This window comes from Epinephelus moara, chromosome 3 (assembly GCF_006386435.1).
Source record: "Epinephelus moara isolate mb chromosome 3, YSFRI_EMoa_1.0, whole genome shotgun sequence".
Classification (NCBI taxonomy): domain Eukaryota; kingdom Metazoa; phylum Chordata; class Actinopteri; order Perciformes; family Serranidae; genus Epinephelus; species Epinephelus moara.
The window spans coordinates 21,286,415-21,305,851 of NC_065508.1; the positions used below are offsets into that span (position 1 = coordinate 21,286,415).

At 40.1% G+C, this 19,437-nt stretch overlaps 2 protein-coding genes and 1 long non-coding RNA gene across 52 annotated transcripts; 1 reads left to right on the forward strand and 2 right to left on the reverse strand.

Moving 5' to 3' along the window:
• Positions 1-101: 101 nt before the first annotated feature.
• cenpv (centromere protein V) lies at positions 102-4,405 on the reverse strand. The gene is made up of 6 exons (XM_050039892.1): positions 3,872-4,405; positions 3,632-3,732; positions 3,419-3,511; positions 2,151-2,220; positions 1,945-2,059; positions 102-399 (listed from the first exon to the last, which is right to left on the reverse strand). The coding sequence occupies exons 3-6, from the start codon at positions 3,508-3,510 to the stop codon at positions 260-262; spliced, it is 417 nt and encodes a 138-aa protein (XP_049895849.1). The 5' UTR covers position 3,511; positions 3,632-3,732; positions 3,872-4,405; the 3' UTR covers positions 102-259.
• Positions 4,406-5,130: 725 nt separating this feature from the next.
• On the reverse strand, positions 5,131-5,976 carry LOC126387365 (uncharacterized). Its single transcript, XR_007569639.1, has 3 exons — positions 5,851-5,976; positions 5,602-5,739; positions 5,131-5,439 (listed from the first exon to the last, which is right to left on the reverse strand). It is a non-coding gene; the product is annotated as an uncharacterized LOC126387365 (long non-coding RNA).
• ubb (ubiquitin B) lies at positions 5,916-14,195 on the forward strand. 50 transcript variants are annotated; one of them, XM_050039686.1, is made up of 5 exons: positions 5,916-6,046; positions 6,732-6,787; positions 7,016-7,092; positions 7,321-8,004; positions 13,337-14,195. In XM_050039686.1, the coding sequence occupies exons 2-5, from the start codon at positions 6,740-6,742 to the stop codon at positions 14,127-14,129; spliced, it is 1,602 nt and encodes a 533-aa protein (XP_049895643.1). In that variant the 5' UTR covers positions 5,916-6,046; positions 6,732-6,739; the 3' UTR covers positions 14,130-14,195. The 50 variants fall into 50 exon arrangements, with proteins under 50 accessions (XP_049895643.1, XP_049895601.1, XP_049895608.1 ...); XM_050039644.1 differs by having other exon boundaries at positions 6,732-8,004; positions 13,337-13,715; positions 13,944-14,195; XM_050039651.1 differs by having other exon boundaries at positions 6,732-8,004; positions 13,337-13,564; positions 13,793-14,195.
• Positions 14,196-19,437: the final 5,242 nt, after the last annotated feature.

Sequence of the window (19,437 nt, forward strand, 5' to 3'; positions counted from 1 at the left end):
CAAAGACTTATTCAGTTCTCTATTGGCTAAAGTAGCCTGACATTTTTTCTAAGCTCTCTCCGTAAATAAAGCGGAGAATAATTTTGAAATTAAAAAGAAACTTGTGTGTTTGCTAGTGAAACATCTTTATTGTCATTACACTGTATAAAAACAACACTATGGTTTGAAACAGTTGAGCTGTTTTTAGTTATAATGTCAAAGATTTGTTGAAAACACTGTACAGTTTCCAGATTAAAAAGATTCTTACATCGCAGTGGTGTTATTTTGTGTCTGTTGTAGGTTTAGACATGTCTCTGATGCTCTTGTGAGCTTGCATGCTTTCCTCCCATTTCTCCCCACAAAACTTCTCCTCTGTGACACTGCGGACTGTACCTGGGTCCAGACAGTGTGGCGCAACCCCTGGAGAGAAAACAACAGCAGTGAAGGTCATCTTGATTAGTTACACATGAACAAAACAGACCATTGTGTCCAGCACCGGTGGTGAAACAAGTAATCACATCCTTAAGTAAGGCTACTGTGAGAATACTGCACTACAAGTAAAAGCTGTGCAGTTCAATCTACAATAAAGCATTATATTCTATAAGATCATCATGTGTTTGCAGCGTGGCTGTCCTGTGAGAGCCATGCATCTAAAAAGATTTCATGGTGTCAGATAAACAGCCCTGTTTTCAGTTTCAGAGTTTTCTCAACACATAAAGGAACACCTCATCCTTCAGTTTATAACTAAATTTCAATATCAACATATCTGGAGCGACTGAATTGCTAGAAAAAATGGCATTGTGCATTTTTTGCAAACCACAGATTCGTTACATTGGCATGTTATTGTGTAGCAGATATGTTAAAATGTGACGTTAAAACTCAAATTTTCATCAATGTGGTTAATGTGCAGTTATGTTTAGGCACAAAAACCACTTGGTTATGGTTAGGAAATGAACATGTTTTGGGTTACAAACAGTGGTTCCTCCATTCTGAATGGACCGTAAGTGATTTGCTATCAAGTCATTTTTGTAGAAAACACACTTTATTTTTAAGTACAGTAAATTTCCAGCACAGAGCTTTTACTTTGAAGTGCAGTCTCCTGCTGTAAAGTGAGTGAATAACGAACAGTTACCTAGCAGAGACCGCAAACTAGCTTGAGACATGGCCAAACACAAGTATGGCGCTGAATATATTAAGCTCTGTGAACCTTGAGCAAATGACTAAGGAGAAATCTGGCCCCCGTGGCTTTACCAGTTGGGGACCACTGGTAAAAAATACACGGTTGAATCAGCTGGAGAAGCTGATCGATAAAAATAAAAACCCGCTGGAAATACAGCAATGACTCGCTAAAAAACAAAAAGTCTTACACTGTGATCTTGGCAGGCATCTTACTTAAGTCAGTTCATATGTTGATATGTACAAAACATGCAAATGTAACGTATGCGTGGTTTGCAAAAACGTACAATTGCCAATATTTTCTTCTGGTGGCCAGGCTGTCTGGAGATACGTGTTTTTCATTGGACATCAAGTGTATGAAAAATTATAATCTGAAACATAACTAAGGCTGTCAGACAAATGTAGTGCAGTAAAAAGTAAAATATTTACCTCTGAGATGTGGTGGAGGAGAAGTATAAAGTTGCATAAAATGGAAAGACTCAAGTAAAGTAAAAGTACCTTGAAATTTGTACTTAAGTACTTGCGTAAATATACTTAGTTACATTCCACCACTGTGCAGCACATTTCACTGACGACTTGGCTTTACCGCCTTAATAAAACAAAATGGTGGGGTCCTGATTTTGTCATCTGAATACGCAAATACCATAAACAAGAGCAATAAAGAGCATACTGGATCGGTTCGTTTGGAGTAAACACAGCAGAGGTAGTTTGGCATCAACACAGAGGGATGTAAGTTTACAACACATGAGAACACTGTGACTGTCTTGTGTCAGCAGCTAACAGTCATACCATATCCGTCAGGGTTGGAGCGTGGAGTGTAGAAACTTTGAACTCCACAGGTTTTACAGAAGGTGTGTTTAGCAACGTGAGTGTTGAACGTGTACGTGGTCAGATTATCTGACCCCTGGGGAGAGAGAAAAAAAATCATTCACTTAAAAATGCTCTTATGATTATATAAGTTCAGTTGAATCAAAATGTTTGCTTGAGTTTAATACCTGTAAGAGTGTGAAGTGATGTTTTGGAACAATGAAATGATGGTTTTGTTTCTTTGTGCAGATGCTACAGCTGGAGAAACAGACATGAATCAGTTTATATTAGTTTGCTTCAAAGTGTACAAGTAACAAAATGTTGTTCCAAATGCGTTTAAGATAATTTTTGGGGGTCTTTTTGCTTTTTCTTTCATTTAATAGGACAAATATAGCATGAAAGGGAAAGAGAGAGAGGGTGATGACACAGCAAAGGCCCGTGGGTTGGAATTGAAACCACGGATGCTGTGGTAAGCCTTTGCACATTGGACACCTGCTCTTCTACAAGATTTTTTTTTAAAGCCAAACTTACTGTAAAGGGTAACTTAAGTATTTTTCAACCTGGACCCTATGTTGCCAGGTCTTTGTGTCTACATGACTAATGGCAACAACATTTTTTGAAACTGGTCCACCATTGAGCAAGAGCGCTGCAGCCAGCAGATGTTAAACTGGCAATGCAACGTAACCACTTGGAAAAATGCGACATCAATGTACGTCCACTAAAGGCTCATATTTTTGCCACTGACAGGCTCAAATTGTTATTATAAGACTCAGACAACAGTATGGAAAGAATCCCTACAGAGATAGACCTTTTTGTTGAAGAGAAGGATCCTTTTATTTAAGAAGAAACAGCCCCAAAATCGCCATCGCCAAACCCACCAGATTCCATTTATAAAAACAGTAACTTTAGCATGTATAGAGTCAGCATATTTTTACATGTAACTGTCTGAATTATGAGTTTATTTCAACCAAACCAGAGTTGGTGATTGTTGGAACAGTGAAAGAATGACCAAGATGGCTTTTGTGAATTTCATTTTGTTTTTGTCAACTTTAAGTAAAGTACTGTTTATTTAAATGGAGTCTGGTGGGTTTGGAGATGGCGATTTCTGGGCTGTTTCTGGTTAAATATTTGATTTAATTCTCTGACCAAAAGATATTTCTCTGTAGATATACTTTCCATAATGTTGTCAGACACTTACAATAGCAATCCGAGCCTGTCAGTGACAAAACCAAGCACTTTTAGTGGACGTTTATTGACAGCGGAAACATGCCCTGAGTGGTTACACTGAGGCCTGTTTTGTGGCTGCCTCAACCTTCAGAGCTTCTGTGCCAGGATTATTTTTAATTTTGGGCAGAGGACTACAAACTTATTTTAAATTTAAAATAACACGTCTTGGACAACCAAATTTGTTATTTAAATTTATGACAGACAATATGATAGAATTTAATATCCGTACTTGCAGTGGAAAACATGGAGGTCTGGGGAATGTAGGACTTCAAACCTAACAGCCCCACAGTGGCAGCCGCCTGTATGTTTCACCAGATCCATTCTGGGAAGAAAATAACAAACCATCAGGATGAAGACATGTGTCTATATTGAGTTACTGATATGGTAAGAACTTACTTAGTCACTTTGATGTCAACAAGAAAACAATAAGGAATGTATTTACCAGTAAACTGAAGCTCTGCTGAAACCGGTTTAACACACTTGTTGTGAAACCTGCTGACGTGAAACTGAGCGTCCCACCCAAAAACAGGTCCAGTCACCCTGCTGGAGAAAACACAATGACCCCAGTCAAAGTCCTTCACTGATAAGAGTCACATTTACATTAAAAGCCTCTCTGCTTTTGACACATTCACAGCTATTCATGTGCTCACTGAATATGTGATTTAAATTCAAAGGTGGGCACCTCTAAGAAAATCACTTGTGTTTCATGTGATAATAGTGTCAGCTCCCACAGTACTCAGCTCGGCCTACGTCCTGTTGGAAGACTGCTTTTCCTGGAACACTTAGAGGCCGTCGATAATTATTCCAAGCAAGGGGCAGGGCAAAGTACTGCAGACTTGCACAAACACATTCCTCAGGGGTTGAACTAGTTCAGCCGGCAGACGCCCAGCTCTGTGTTGGAAAGCACTTGCGTACTGCATCACGGGTTGGGTGTCATATGACAGGGTGCGGGAGGGAATGATGTGACCTAAATACATATATTAAGACTCCCAGCTGAATCATATCTATGACCTTAAAATAGGATCCCAGTGGGCTACAGACCCTCATCAGAGCTTTGGCTCTGTGATTTATTTTACAGTGCTGTGGCTGTCTGAAATAATGGTGGCAGCTAAAAGTGGGGAGGCAAATCACTGGTCAGTATTTGAACCTGTTTTTAATAGCTCTCCACAGTGCTGCGTTGGTTCCCATGGCCAATTTGGGAGACGGCAGACCTAAATCTCAGATGCTTCGTGTGTTTAATCACCTGGGTCACTTTGTTTCAGGAACATATGAAAACTCACTGTACCTCTGTTGTCCAGTATCACCAAGGCATTAACAACATGCCAGGCATTGTACATGACTCACGCTCACTGGGAAAAGACGATGCCTTTACCTGTAAATTATACAATAAAATTCTTCTTTACCATTACGCTTTGGGATATATTGCTCAAAAATAATAACAAGGAGGACAGAAACTAACATAACGTTTCATCATATGAACTGATCTTAGCTTGAGCCATGAAAATAATATGCCTACACAGCAAGAAACATTTATTTTGTGTCTAGTCAGAAAACATAATATAAAAGGCTGGCTCAACTTGTGCTTGTGAATGTTTTTTTTTAATTCCTGCCATGCACATTTAAGTACAGTAAATCCAGATAAGCAGGGAAGGGCCGCCCCACTCTACAACAACTTAACTTTTAATTAAAAATACATACTTTCAGTAAAGACACCTAGACTAAAACGAGCCCAAATGTCACGTGCAGACTTGAAGCAGTATAAATAAGCAACTGTTTATCTTTAGGGCAAACCAAATGTGGCCTCATTAGGTCTCAAACATCACTTGTTTCAGTATTTAGGTCATGACCACACAGCCTGTGGTCATGGCCAGATAACAAGCATCAGCAAAATCAGCTGATCCAATTACATATATTGCACTGTGTGTTCAGGTTGGCCATAAAACAAGCATGTCTTCTTTATTTAGATGGTCTGTGTGATGTGAAATCTGATTGCAAGTGAAAATGAAATGAAACAAGGAGGGTAAAGGAGGTCAGTTTGCAATGCTGTCTTCTTCTTTACCTCAAAGACCTCACCCTGCTGTCACAGCAGCTGGTGGGACACGTTTACCAAACACGTTTCCATCTGTTAACAGGCACGTTTGATGGAGATCAACAGAATAACTGTCTGCACATGTGCCTCTGGCGTGTCACACAAATGCACAGTCATTTACAGGCTTCGTGACTTCCTGGTATGACAGTGGGTATGATATTCTGTATTACAGAAAAGGGGAAGATGGGAAGAGTCCTTGTGTGTGTTATAAGGCTACAGTACAGCCTGGAATTACACAAGACTTTATCTATTTAGGTCTTGATTAGAGCTATGTTATAATCACATAGTCATAAATGTTATTGTAGTCCTCAAACATTACTTACTGTAACACGGCAACCAATCGCTGGCCAAACAAACAATCACTCGGTCCAATCAGAAGCTCGGGGACGGTTTCTGTTGCTACCGTGTTCTAGCAAATTCTAGAGCCAGAGCCGTTGGGTAGGGAGATATCACTCCGCCGCCTGGGAAATGTCAAAATATAGTTTTCAAGCATACACATTTATAATAAAACATTCATAAGTAAACGTTAGATTATTAAATGAAATAATAGTGTAAGAAAATAAATAACGTACATTGATATACTGCGGTTCGAAGCAGTGGGGACTATTTTCGAGTGCGGATGGATATTAAAAGATGACGTATGCAGAGACCGGTATATATTACAGTGTTTGGCTGTACTGCAGTATAGTTCCACAGCGGAAGACGAAAACAAGAAATCCTCGCAGCCTTTCACTTTAATCTTTAAACTATAGACTGCAGTTCTCTGAAGTAAGTACACATTTTATCCTCTTCCCAAGATATATCGTTGTTACAATTTGAGCTTGTTCTGTTTTTAAAGTCGGTTGTTTGGTGACCGGTGCCGTTGCTTTACAGTTTCGCTCAAGTGAATCGTAGCTAACGTTAACAATGACTCGGTCTGCCTTAAATTGACGTTAAATCTTCAAGTAAAGGCGAGCGGTTAAGCTTTATTATTTTTTTAAGTCAATACAGGTTGTTACCGAGTTTCGGCGTCGATCAGTCCGTAGTTGATTTCATGGTTGGCTAATGTTAGCTTTAGCAATGACTCAACATTTCCAGTATCGTCCATTAGCGAGTAACGTTAGCTGAACAAAAGGAAGGTCAATAAGATCTCAAAATGGCGCTCGGGCCGGAATGGCTTCTGGGCTGCCGATAGTTAAGTGCGTCAGAATGATATTCTAATTTTTTTAAAGGATTTTCTAAGAAGGTGTTCCTGTCATAAGTGATGCCATTCTCGTTTGAGCCATTAGCATATTGTAGAGGTAATACAAGCTCTATGTTTCACAAATTGAACGGGTAATTAAAGGGTTCTAGGTTATATATTTAGTTATAATATTTGAAACTTTAATGTTAAAGCGCAGCAGTTTTATATGAACTGTTTTACCACACTGAATTTATTCTAAATCCTGGTTTTGTGTATCTCAATTTTACATAGGTGCCAGCATGCAGATCTTTGTGAAGACCCTCACTGGCAAGACCATCACCCTTGAGGTCGAGCCCAGCGACACCATTGAGAATGTCAAAGCCAAAATCCAGGATAAGGAAGGCATTCCCCCCGACCAGCAGAGGTTGATCTTTGCCGGCAAACAGCTGGAAGATGGCCGCACCCTCTCTGACTACAACATCCAGAAAGAATCCACCCTCCATCTTGTCCTGCGTCTGAGGGGAGGCATGCAGATCTTCGTCAAGACCCTGACTGGCAAGACCATCACCCTGGAGGTCGAGCCCAGTGACACCATTGAGAACGTGAAGGCCAAGATCCAGGACAAAGAGGGCATCCCCCCTGACCAGCAGAGGTTGATCTTTGCCGGCAAACAGCTGGAAGATGGCCGCACCCTCTCTGACTACAACATCCAGAAAGAATCCACGCTTCATCTTGTCCTGCGTCTGAGGGGAGGCATGCAGATCTTCGTCAAGACCCTCACTGGCAAGACCATCACCCTTGAGGTCGAGCCCAGCGACACCATTGAGAATGTCAAGGCCAAAATCCAGGACAAGGAGGGCATCCCCCCTGACCAGCAGAGGCTGATCTTTGCCGGCAAACAGCTGGAAGATGGTCGCACACTCTCTGACTACAACATCCAAAAAGAATCCACCCTCCATCTTGTCCTGCGTCTGAGGGGAGGTATGCAGATCTTTGTCAAGACCCTGACTGGCAAGACCATCACCCTGGAGGTCGAGCCCAGTGACACCATTGAGAATGTCAAAGCCAAGATCCAGGACAAAGAGGGCATCCCTCCTGACCAGCAGAGGTTGATCTTTGCCGGCAAACAGCTGGAAGATGGCCGCACCCTCTCCGACTACAACATCCAGAAGGAGTCAACCCTCCATCTTGTCCTGCGTCTGAGGGGCGGCATGCAGATCTTCGTGAAGACCCTCACTGGCAAGACCATCACCTTGGAAGTTGAGCCCAGTGACACAATTGAAAATGTTAAGGCCAAAATCCAGGACAAAGAGGGCATCCCCCCTGACCAGCAGCGTCTGATCTTTGCTGGCAAGCAGCTGGAAGATGGTCGCACCCTCTCTGACTACAACATCCAGAAGGAGTCCACCCTTCATCTTGTCCTGCGTTTGAGGGGCGGCATGCAGATCTTCGTGAAGACCCTGACTGGCAAGACCATCACCCTGGAGGTCGAGCCTAGTGACACTATTGAGAACGTGAAGGCCAAAATCCAGGACAAAGAGGGCATCCCCCCTGACCAGCAGAGGTTGATCTTTGCTGGAAAGCAGCTGGAAGATGGTCGCACCCTCTCTGACTACAACATCCAGAAGGAGTCCACCCTCCATCTTGTCCTGCGTCTGAGGGGAGGCATGCAGATCTTCGTCAAGACCCTCACTGGCAAGACCATCACCCTGGAGGTTGAGCCCAGCGACACCATTGAGAACGTCAAGGCCAAAATCCAGGACAAAGAGGGCATCCCCCCTGACCAGCAGAGGCTGATCTTTGCTGGAAAGCAGCTGGAAGATGGCCGCACCCTCTCTGACTACAACATCCAGAAGGAGTCAACCCTCCATCTTGTCCTGCGTCTGAGGGGGGGGCAGTAAAGTCATTTCATGATTCCATGTTCTTAACCTTATTTCCCTGAAGTTAACGTGCTGTGTATGACATTCTATACATGCCGTGTTATAAAGTTGTTACACATGACAAAGGTGTTAACCGTTACATGACCAAAAGTTCGCTATACATCACTTAATAAATGATTAAACAGAATTTCCTGGTGTTGATCGTTCATTCATGGTTTAAATCCACTGTTTAGATACACAATATCAGCTAAGTAGAAGCTAACTGGGTAAAACATTTTCATTTTATACAAACACGGCAATAAGGAGGAAAGGCCATAATAAAACCTCTTGTACACTGTTGAGTCTGTAGTAGGGGAAATAGCAGAGGGTTGAGCTGAAGGTGATGTTTCTCATGATTTCTCAAACATGGTAATGCAGTGACCTTAAATTGCTGAATGACAAATGGAAAAGTACATGTTGAGACACAGCTAGCTAGATGTCTCATAATATGACCTTGGGGTGTGAATAACAGCAAGAGATACTCTGTGTTAATATAGTTCATTGATAAGAACAAAACCAGATGGAATGTTTCATTCTCAGAAAGCTGACATGATGGCTGTAACATTGCTATGATAATCTTCAGTCCAGAAACAGTTTCTGGTTCATTGACATCTCCTCAACATAACTAAAAACTTAAAAAAATAACAATGGTGTTGAAATATTTCCCTCATACTCCGTAAACAACAGCTACCACACAATTCTGGATGTAATTTCTACCAATTAAAACATTGCTTTAGTTGTATGATGTATGTGAGAAGCATAGTGCGTAGAAAAGTAATCAAACCTGCAATGTCACAAATCACCATTGCTCATAAGGTAGTTTCCATGTCAAGCACAGTATCTCCAGTAGGTCAAATCCCATAGAATGAGCAAGGAGCTGCCTATAGCTAGCTGATTTTAATATAATGGTCTATATGTATTTATATATGTATCCACTTTGTAGATGTGGAGATGAATGATGGGTAGATTATAAAAAGGTTTCTACTCAGTGAATGTTCTGAAACTCCTGAAGAAGTTAACAGAGCTGGAGGTCAGTTCTGAGTCACTGAGAGCCTCAAAAGGAAGAAGAAATTTTTATTAATGAGGATGTGGCGCCATCTACTGTCAAGACTTTAACATGTCACATAGAGAAAAGGGAAACAAACCAGAAGAAGGTGACTCAAGAACAAACTGGGCAGCATATTCTTATCAGATTTCAGTACAAACATACTGTAGATTGTCTTGTTTTGTCACATGAGATTAGTTTCCACATGCACAGCACAAATACACATTGTGTGTTAAAAGGTCAGGAAAACATGCAGACATAAGCAGGAGTCTGTGGCAGAAAAATAAATCATACAAGGAGTGCTTGTTTTTCAATGTGCAGCCTAACATGAATGAGTTGAATGTGATGGCTCTGTGTATATAGTGAAACTGACACCCCAAGCATTAATAATATTTCAACCCACATGCAAGGCTAAGGTTAGGGGTGCCACTATAGTCTCCAGTGAAGAAAGTAGTCTGGATTATGGATGGCACAAGATTGTACCATGGTATTTACCTTCTAATCCAAAGATAAACTGGCTCAACGCTGTTATCTGGATTATCTGGTGTCGGCTGTTTATCCTGCCAAAGATCAGGATCCGCTTTAATGGCCAAGTACTGTACGTGCACTCATCCAGGGAATTTAAGTCAATTTTTTTTGTCTCTTTGTGTATATACACAGATACACATACAGCTAAAACATGGACAAAGGCTGGCTGAACAATTCAGATGGTAGGGTCAGAATCTGGTGTAAACAACATGAAAGCATGGATCCATCCTGCCTTGTATCAACAGTTCAGGCTGCTGGTGGTGGTGTAATAGTGTGTGGGAGATTTTCTTGGCACACTTTGGGCCCCTTAGTACCAACTGAGCATGGTTTAAACACCACAGCCTACCTGAGTATTGTTGCTGACCGTGTCCATCTCTTTATGACCACAATGTACCCATCTTCTGATGGCTACTTCCAGCAGGATAACGCACCATGTCACAAAGCTCAAATCATCTCAAACTGGTTTCTTGAACATGACAATGAGTTCACTGTACTTCAATGGCCTCCACAGTCACCAGATCTTAATCCAATAGAGCACCTTTGGGATGTGGTGGAACGGGAGATTGGCATCATGGATGTGCAGCCGACAAATCTGCAGCAACTATGTGATGCTATCATGTCAATATGGACAAAATCTCTGAGGAATGTTTCCAACACCTTGTTGAATCTATGCCACCAACAGTTAAGGCAGTTCTGAAGGCAAATAGGGGTCCAACCCAGTACTAGCAAGGTGTATCTAATAAAATGGCCGGTGAGTGTATGTACAACACAAAATGTAAACAGTATTACAGTAGTGCACTTGTGCAGAGTGCAAAGGGGACTAGAATAAATAGGGGATAATAAATGTAACAGGTTCTTTTATATACATATATATATACGCATATATATACGCATGGAAGGATTACAGAATGGGTCTAGTGGGTACAGGTCCAGGGGCCCAAAATCTCAAGGGGGGCCCTGGCTCCAACCTGCAAAATGTCACTCAAATAAATACATAACAACTGTGAAGAGATTTACAATTACCACTAAGAGATGCAAACGAACTGCAAAGAGACACAAAATAATTACAAAAGGAGCAAAACAACCATAAAGAGACACAAAATTACCTCAAAAAGAACAACACTACTGCAAAGAGACACAAAACGACCAATAAAGACACAGAATTACATCAAGGAGACACAAAATTACCTCAAAGAAACACAAAATGACAAAAGAGACACTAAATTACCCCAAAGAGACACAAAATGAAAAAGGGACATTAAGTTACCTCAAAAATAACAACACTGCTACAAAGAGACAAAAAACGAACACAAAAGGAGCAAAACAACCACAAACAGACAAAAAGCGAACAAAAGAGACCAGAGGTGGGTAGTAACTAGTTACATTTACTTGAGTAACTTTTTGGAGAAATTGTACTTTTAAGAGTAGTTTTAATGCAAAATACTTTTTACTTTTACTTGAGTTATATTGTTTTAAAGTAACAATACTCTTACTTGAGTACAATATTTGGCTACTCTACCCACCTCTGAGTACATAATAATATATGTGTGTATATATATATATATATATACACACACACACACACACACACAAAATTAACCCAAAGAGACACAAAATGACAAAGACACAAAATTAACCCAAAATTGTATTCAAAAGGGACAATAGAACCACAGAGACACAAAATGATTAAAAAAAGACTCTTTATAACCTCAAAGAGACACAAAATGACAAAAGAGACTAAATCACCTCAAAGAGACACAAAACGACCAATACATCAAAGAGACACAACACTAAAGAGACACAAAATGACTACAGAGAGACAAAAAAAACACAACAACATGCATTCCGACTACAAAGAGATGAAAAAAAACAACACAAAAAAACTACAAAGTGTGTGTATGTGTATTGATCCGTCGTAGGAGGTGGGGAGCCTATCTGTGCTTATATGCTTATATTGACAGTAATGATGTTAAAGAATAGTGAGTATTTAAACTGTGAATTCTATAATTTACTGGTAAAGTGGATGACTATTTGTATTTGTAGTTAGTTTGTGCACCTACATCAGTATGGATCAGATTGGTTGTGCGACGAAGTATTCATGAAACATGAACATGCTTTTTTTGTTTATTTGTCTATATCAATAGTTGTAAATAAGTTTGGGATAGTTATTCACACTTTCCTTTTTTACATTAGACATGAATACCTGAATACTGAGAAGGGGGTAGGATTATTTAAGTGAACACTTCTTCCTACTCCTTTTAGAGCAACTAACGTTATATATATATATATATATATATATATATATCCCCAATACTATATATATGTATATATATATGTATATATATATATGTATAGTATTGGGGACTATTTTCAAGTGCGGATGAATACAACTCGATGACGTAGCTCCAGTATAAATATTCCCGTCCCCCTGGCAACTGTACAGTCAGAGGAGGTGTAACTGGGGGACAGGAGGACGTAACAGCGAAATAACTTGTAAGTACAGCCATTTATTTAAAAATATATTATCCGCAATTCTTTTTGTAGTTTATCCATCGATTTAGAGCTTCCGTAAATTGTCACAGCTGTCGACTTTGTGCCTTTATAGCAGCTACCGTTAGCTAACCGCTTCGTAAACAATGACTGTAAAGGCTAGCTAAAGGCTAGCTTTCAACGTCAAAATAACGTTTCTGAGATGAGTAATGTAATTTATATGACGTAGCTTGCGTTTAAGACAATGCCCTTTATGTTTATTACTTTCTATATCAATCGTCAAGTTGAACAATAGCGTACAAGACATTAGCTAACGTTAGAAACAATGGTACAACATTTCTAGCTCCATCGTCCATTAGCGGGTAACGTTAGCGGAACAAAACGAAGGCAAACAACAATACGTTATTTTAAAATGGCGCTGGTGCTCGAAACACCGGCTTGCCACTAGTATGTTCTTGTGATACAGTGGGATTCCGCCCACTTATAGATAAAATGATAAATAGGGACCCGAATAATGGCGGCTGCTTGTTCAAAATACATGAAAAAAGCTGCTTCAAAATTACCGTAACGTTATACCTTCTCAGACAGGTAGAGGCAATGATCTAAACGGCCTTACAATAAAGCGTAGGTGTAAAGATATTTACAATGAAAGGCACCATTTCATAGTAGACTGGTCACAATAAATTGACACTGTTTATCTTTAGATTATACAAGGTAACTTTTGCTGTAGGCCTTTTCACATTAAAGGAAATTAGTAACCTGGAATTTGTATTTTTCACAGGTGCCAGCATGCAGATCTTTGTGAAGACCCTGACTGGCAAGACCATCACCCTTGAGGTCGAGCCTAGCGACACCATTGAGAATGTCAAGGCCAAGATCCAGGACAAAGAGGGCATCCCTCCTGACCAGCAGAGGCTGATCTTTGCTGGAAAGCAGCTGGAAGATGGCCGCACCCTCTCTGACTACAACATCCAGAAGGAGTCAACCCTCCATCTTGTCCTGCGTCTAAGGGGAGGCATGCAGATCTTCGTCAAGACCCTGACTGGCAAGACCATCACCCTGGAGGTTGAGCCCAGCGACACCATTGAGAATGTCAAGGCCAAAATCCAGGACAAAGAGGGCATTCCTCCTGACCAGCAGAGGTTGATCTTTGCTGGCAAGCAGCTGGAAGATGGTCGCACCCTCTCTGACTACAACATCCAGAAAGAATCCACCCTCCATCTTGTCCTGCGTCTGAGGGGAGGCATGCAGATCTTCGTCAAGACCCTGACTGGCAAGACCATCACCCTGGAGGTCGAGCCCAGCGACACCATTGAAAACGTGAAGGCCAAGATCCAGGACAAAGAGGGCATCCCCCCTGACCAGCAGAGGCTGATCTTTGCTGGCAAGCAGCTGGAAGATGGCCGCACCCTCTCTGACTACAACATCCAGAAGGAGTCAACCCTCCACTTGGTCCTGCGTCTGAGGGGAGGCATGCAGATCTTCGTCAAGACCCTGACTGGCAAGACCATCACTCTGGAGGTCGAGCCCAGTGACACCATTGAAAACGTGAAGGCCAAGATCCAGGACAAAGAGGGCATCCCCCCTGACCAGCAGAGGCTGATCTTTGCTGGCAAGCAGCTGGAAGATGGCCGCACCCTCTCTGACTACAACATCCAGAAGGAGTCAACCCTCCACTTGGTCCTGCGTCTGAGGGGTGGTCAATAAATGATTCCATGTTTTTACTTGGTTTACATGACAACATTACTCAATAAAAGATGACAGATTAAATTATGTTTTCTGCCTCTTTTGCACATTTGTTTGGAATGTTAACATTTTAAGAGTTGAGGGGTTTTCAGATTTTCCCCTGCTAAAATCCAGTTACTATTATACATTCAGATCATTAACAATTCTGCCTTATTTCTATGGGTAATGTCCTCGTAAACAAATGTTGGACAGTTGGTGTTTTTTAATATTTCAGTTAAAATTAAGAATCAAAGGTTTCAATTATTATATAACATGGTTTTTCTGACCAACTCCCCTCAGAGACAGTCACATAGTGTTCCCTAAACCAGGTATTTCCTGTCCATAATATTATTCAGAGCTGGCTGCTCTGATGCTCTTTATTTCCTTTAGAAATGACAAGTAATTCATCAACATTGTGTTTGAATGTTTATGAGAAGCCAGTTGATGTGACTGCCTGCATCATACATGACAACTTGGAGTCCGGTATGGGTAAAGGTTAGGTGTGTTTATAATTTGTTCTGAGAAGCAGGTTTATCAAGTTACCCGAGTAAAACCCGGAGCCCTGTCAAATTAGGATCGAGACTAATGCTTCAAACCAAAAAGAAAAAAAAAATGGGCATGGTAATGGTGGGCTTTACTCAGATAATTCACTTAACTTGGTCTTAAACAACCTCAGAAAATAAGTATTAATTTTGATTAGTATAATTTTATAAATAATATCCTTGCAACAGAAAAACCTTGTGGTTCAAAGGTCAATGCCCTCTTGAACATCCAATATTCAATCCCCATAACCCTGGTTGCCTGGACTCTGAATCTGAATTTACAGCAACTCAAAATCTTACTGTATTCATCGGCTATTCAATGAAGTAGTAGACGTCACATAGAACCACTAGAGGTCACCAGCTTACCAGTAGTGCTGATGTTCAGTGAAGTTGCAGTGAAGTTACAATTGCACATTTCCTTCACCACTTTGCCAATCTGTGGTTTAAAGAGTTTGGTTGGCTGGTTGTTTCAGTGTGACAGGATTAGAGGACAGAGATCATGATCCAAAGCAGCTGCTCTGAAGATAACCTGAGCTGTGTTGGTGATTTTTTCTTTTGAGTGCCAAACAAGCAAGTGAAATTGTTGTGATGTACCTTGAATAACCAATCACACATTTTTATTACTGATTATTAGAATTTATTGGATAAAAATGGAAAATATACATACTATAAAAATATAATGAGGACAAAAATATGTGGTAAAAGACAAACAAGATATGGACGGTGTTACAGATGAAAGAAAATCAGTGTGTCTGAATTCCACCAATTCTGAACATCAAAGTCTGTTCACAGGTCTTGTGGAGGTTACTTTATATGATAAATTAAGCATTGGCTGAGTCTGAAGCCTACAAGCCTGACTCACTGTTGGACGTGTAGAAATTTACCACAAAATTTTCTAAAAATGATTTTTGCCAGAAATTATCAACAATAATAATAATAATAATGATCAGAGAGTATTTACAAAGTTAAACAGTATTTTTATTGTTGGAAGAAAAAATGAACTTCATGCACTCATGCGTGTAGCAAAAACAGCATTAAAACATAGACCAGTTTCGACCCTAAGACGTTCGTCAGGGTGCAAAAGGGTGGACAGGGGTCAAGCAAACATTTTATAATTTTAGTAGGGGGTGTCACCCAATCTTGATTGATAAGTGAGCACAGGTGGGTGACAGCAATGGATTACAATGAGAAGCCATTTTGAAAGTGACACGCCATCACAAGTGTTTTGGTTTTTTTTTGGTTTTTTTTTAAATTACTGACTGAATATCTAAAATATGCATGTAAAAAAGGAAAAAAATACCATAATAAACAAAAAACATACATAAATAAAAACAAACAAACCCTCTGCTCACTTATTAATCAAGATTGGGTGACCCCCCCTACCAAGCTTATAAAATGTTTGCTTGACTCCTGTTCACCCTTTTGCACCCTGACGAACACCTTAGGGTCAAGACCAGTCGATGTTTCAACATAAGCAGCCATGCATCAAATGCATCTGTTCGTGCTTCACACGAGTGCCTGAAGTTCATTTTTTCTTCCCATGTGCTGACCCTTTTCTTCAAGAGCACCAGCGTTTTTTCTGAGTATCATATGATAAAGACAGTCCTCGAGTACACTGCTATCTCATTTTTCAAAGTATTTTTATTGCATTTCACTCAGCTTCAACTTTGTTGATGCAATTCAGTTGCAAAGATTAGAAAACTCTGTCCAAGCAGATGGCCATGACCTGCAAGGTTCCACAAGGATCCATCTTGGGACCCTATTGTTTAACCTCTATATGCTTCCTTTAGGCCAAATTCTACAAAATAAAGCAGCTTACCATAATTATACAGATGATATGCAAATCTACATTTCACATACACTTGATGACTATACACCTGTTGGATGTTTGAATAACTGCATCGAACAAATCAGTGACTGGATGAAACACAATTTTCTCCAACTAAATAGAGATCAGGCAGAGATAACTGTCGTTGAGCACAGAATGACAGCCAGAACATCGGCTCTTACCTTGAATCCCTATCTTTTATTACAAAGAGTAAAGCCAGAGATCTTGGTGTTGTCTTGGACTCAGAAAGCCAAAGGCGCATCAAATCTGTCACTTCATCTGCTTACTACCATCTTAAAAATGCTGCAAGACTCAGAGGAATAATGTCCAAGCAAGACCTAACAAAGCTTACCCACAATTTTACCTCCAGTACACTACTGCAATTGTCCGTTCACAGGGCTCTCAAAAAAAGCTCTTTGACAACTGCAACTTATTCAGGGTCTTGACGGTAACTAGGAAGTAAGACCACAAGACACCCATTCTAAAACTCCTTACACTGGCAACCAGTCACTGAGAATTTACTTCAAAATCTTGCTGCTCGTTGACCACTAACGTAGCCAAGGGGAAAACAACCCTGTGGGTGTGCACCAGAAAAACTAGGTGTAAATCACTTTGTGGCTCTGGGCCCACATAAATCTCTGATTTGCTTGTGCAGTATGATCCCTCTAATGACCCCAAGGACAATTTGGTCTGGCCCTTCTAGCTGTCCCAAGAGTTAAACCAAAACACGATGAAGCAGCATTTTGTTATCATGCAACACAAACCTGGAACAACCTCCCTGTTTATATTAAACAATCCCGACTCTGACTACTTTTGAGTCAAAACTAAAATCTTTCCTATTTTACACTGCATACTCTACCCATTAATTGTTTATAATTTAATTTACTTGTGTCTCTAAATATAGGAGTATTTAATGTATATTTGTTTTATTTTCACTTTATTTTTCGCTTAAACTGCACAAGCTTGCCCCTATAATTTTGTACCTCTTATATCACTTGCTTGTACTTTGCACTTTTGAAATTGTGAATCTTTCACCTTTGGTTTATTTTTATTACCCTGTAAAGCATGATGAATTGCCCACGTGTATGAAATGTGCTGTGCAAATAAAATTGCCTTGCCTATGTAGCACCTTTCAAATAAACATGTAGCCCAAAGTGCCTCACATAGTAAAACTGAAACAACAACAAAAATACTTATAATGAATTAAAAAAATACTTATAAGATAAAATGAAATAACAATAATAATTTTTACAAGACTTAAATAAATAAAAGTCAACAAAATAAAACAAATGAAACAGATTTTTTTAAAGGTAAAATTAAAACTTAAAACTAACCCTGCCCATGGCACCTACCATGAGGAGTTGGAAGTTCAGTGCTTTGCTCAGGGGCCCTGGAGGTGAACTGGCACCTCTGCAACCACCAGTTCACACTCAATATTTGGTCCTGACAGGGACTTGAACTCATGACTCTCTGGTTCCCAACCCAAGTCCTTATGGACTGAGCTAATGCCACTCATGTTTCCCAACAAAAACTAATTAGCAGTGACTTTTTTTTTTTTTTTCTTTTAGGAAAGATCCTGTTAGGAATTTTACAGCAATATTAGCCAAAGCAAAAGTCCCTGTAGTCAATCTGGATTAAGCCTAAAGAGTGATATCTGAAGGAGCAGTGTGTAAAATTCAGAGGGATTAAGTTGCATCTTCAATCATCTGAAACATCTGTTTAAAATCTTAAAATCCCTTTGTCTCTTTTACCAGGAGCCGAATTATATGCATTGGTCTCTTCCTCTTCAAAACAACAAGTTGATTAAACCAGTAATCAGTGTCTCTTTTATGCTGCTCAGCATGTGGCAGAGGGCCACCTGCCCAGCACCTGTGTGCCCACCTTTTTCCCTTGATAACTTAATGTCTACTCACTTTATTCTGGAAATAGACGTTCAAGAGGTTTTAACCCTGAGCCGAATTATCCGCAGAGGTCTCGTTCTCTCTAAACAAACGGACCCGGTGATTTAAACCCCTGAAAACACCGAAAAAAGCAGGTTACCGTTACAAATCAGTGTTTCTCCGACACTGTTTGGCATGTCGCGGACACCGCTAGCCCAGCACCTCCTAATATGTGCTCACCTCTTTTCCTCCGATAACTTAAATTCCCGACCTTCAAGAGGTCTTTACCGGGAGCCAAATTATCCACAGACGTCTCTTCCTCTCCAAAACAAACAGACATGGTGATTTAAACCAGTAAAAACTGTAAATAAAACAGTTTCACGAGTGGTTTTCCAACACAACTTGAGGGGAAGGGGCTTCCAACTACGGGCCAACTCGAAAACGCAAATAGCCTTGTCTAGAGCCAGTGTGTAGTTTGTCCATTCTGGACTCCTGTAGAAACATGTTGCTGCAACCAGGTACACTTAAGAAAACCTACTTTTTAGAGGCTATTCAATTACTGCCAATACACCCAAAACACATTACTGTTCTTTTTCTTAAATGCAATAACTTATTTCATGACACTTGTCAATGAGTGTATGGTATCTACATGGAGTGGAGGCATTTATTTATTTATGTTTTATTTATTACAGTTTTATTACTATTTATAAACTGTGGCCTCACTGTAATCTCTGAACTGGCTCCATTGTTATAATGTTATAAAAAATGTTTATAAAATTAAAAAAAAAAAAAAATCATGCACACTGGACCTGTGAGGTCAGAGAAAATTCATTTCATATAAATAAAAGAATGACATTAACATTGGATGACCATGGAAAAACTTGAGTCATGAGCCTTTTTTTGTGGCATACTTTGGTACAACAGCTTTAGTACTTTAGTATTTTGTTTGGGGATCTGAGCATTAAGATTACACCTGTTTATGTCTGATCACTGCAACTATATTGAAATGGTGTCTTGTCAACTCATGAGAGATGGTCATG

What these genes read in the sequence shown, in the direction of transcription:
- cenpv (XM_050039892.1), bottom strand. Translation starts at nt 3,510, where the DNA reads ATGGATCTGGTGAAACATACAGGCGGCTGCCACTGTGGGGCTGTTAGG. An exon ending in ATCACTTCACACTCTTACAG is followed by an intron (nt 2,060 to 2,150) that starts GTATTAAACTCA and finishes CTCTCTCCCCAG; the next exon opens with GGGTCAGATAATCTGACCAC. An exon ending in CTCCAACCCTGACGGATATG is followed by an intron (nt 400 to 1,944) that starts GTATGACTGTTA and finishes TTTTCTCTCCAG; the next exon opens with GGGTTGCGCCACACTGTCTG.
- ubb (XM_050039867.1), top strand. Translation starts at nt 6,740, where the DNA reads ATGCAGATCTTTGTGAAGACCCTCACTGGCAAGACCATCACCCTTGAG. An exon ending in GTCCTGCGTCTGAGGGGGGG is followed by an intron (nt 8,335 to 13,210) that starts GCAGTAAAGTCA and finishes CACAGGTGCCAG; the next exon opens with CATGCAGATCTTTGTGAAGA.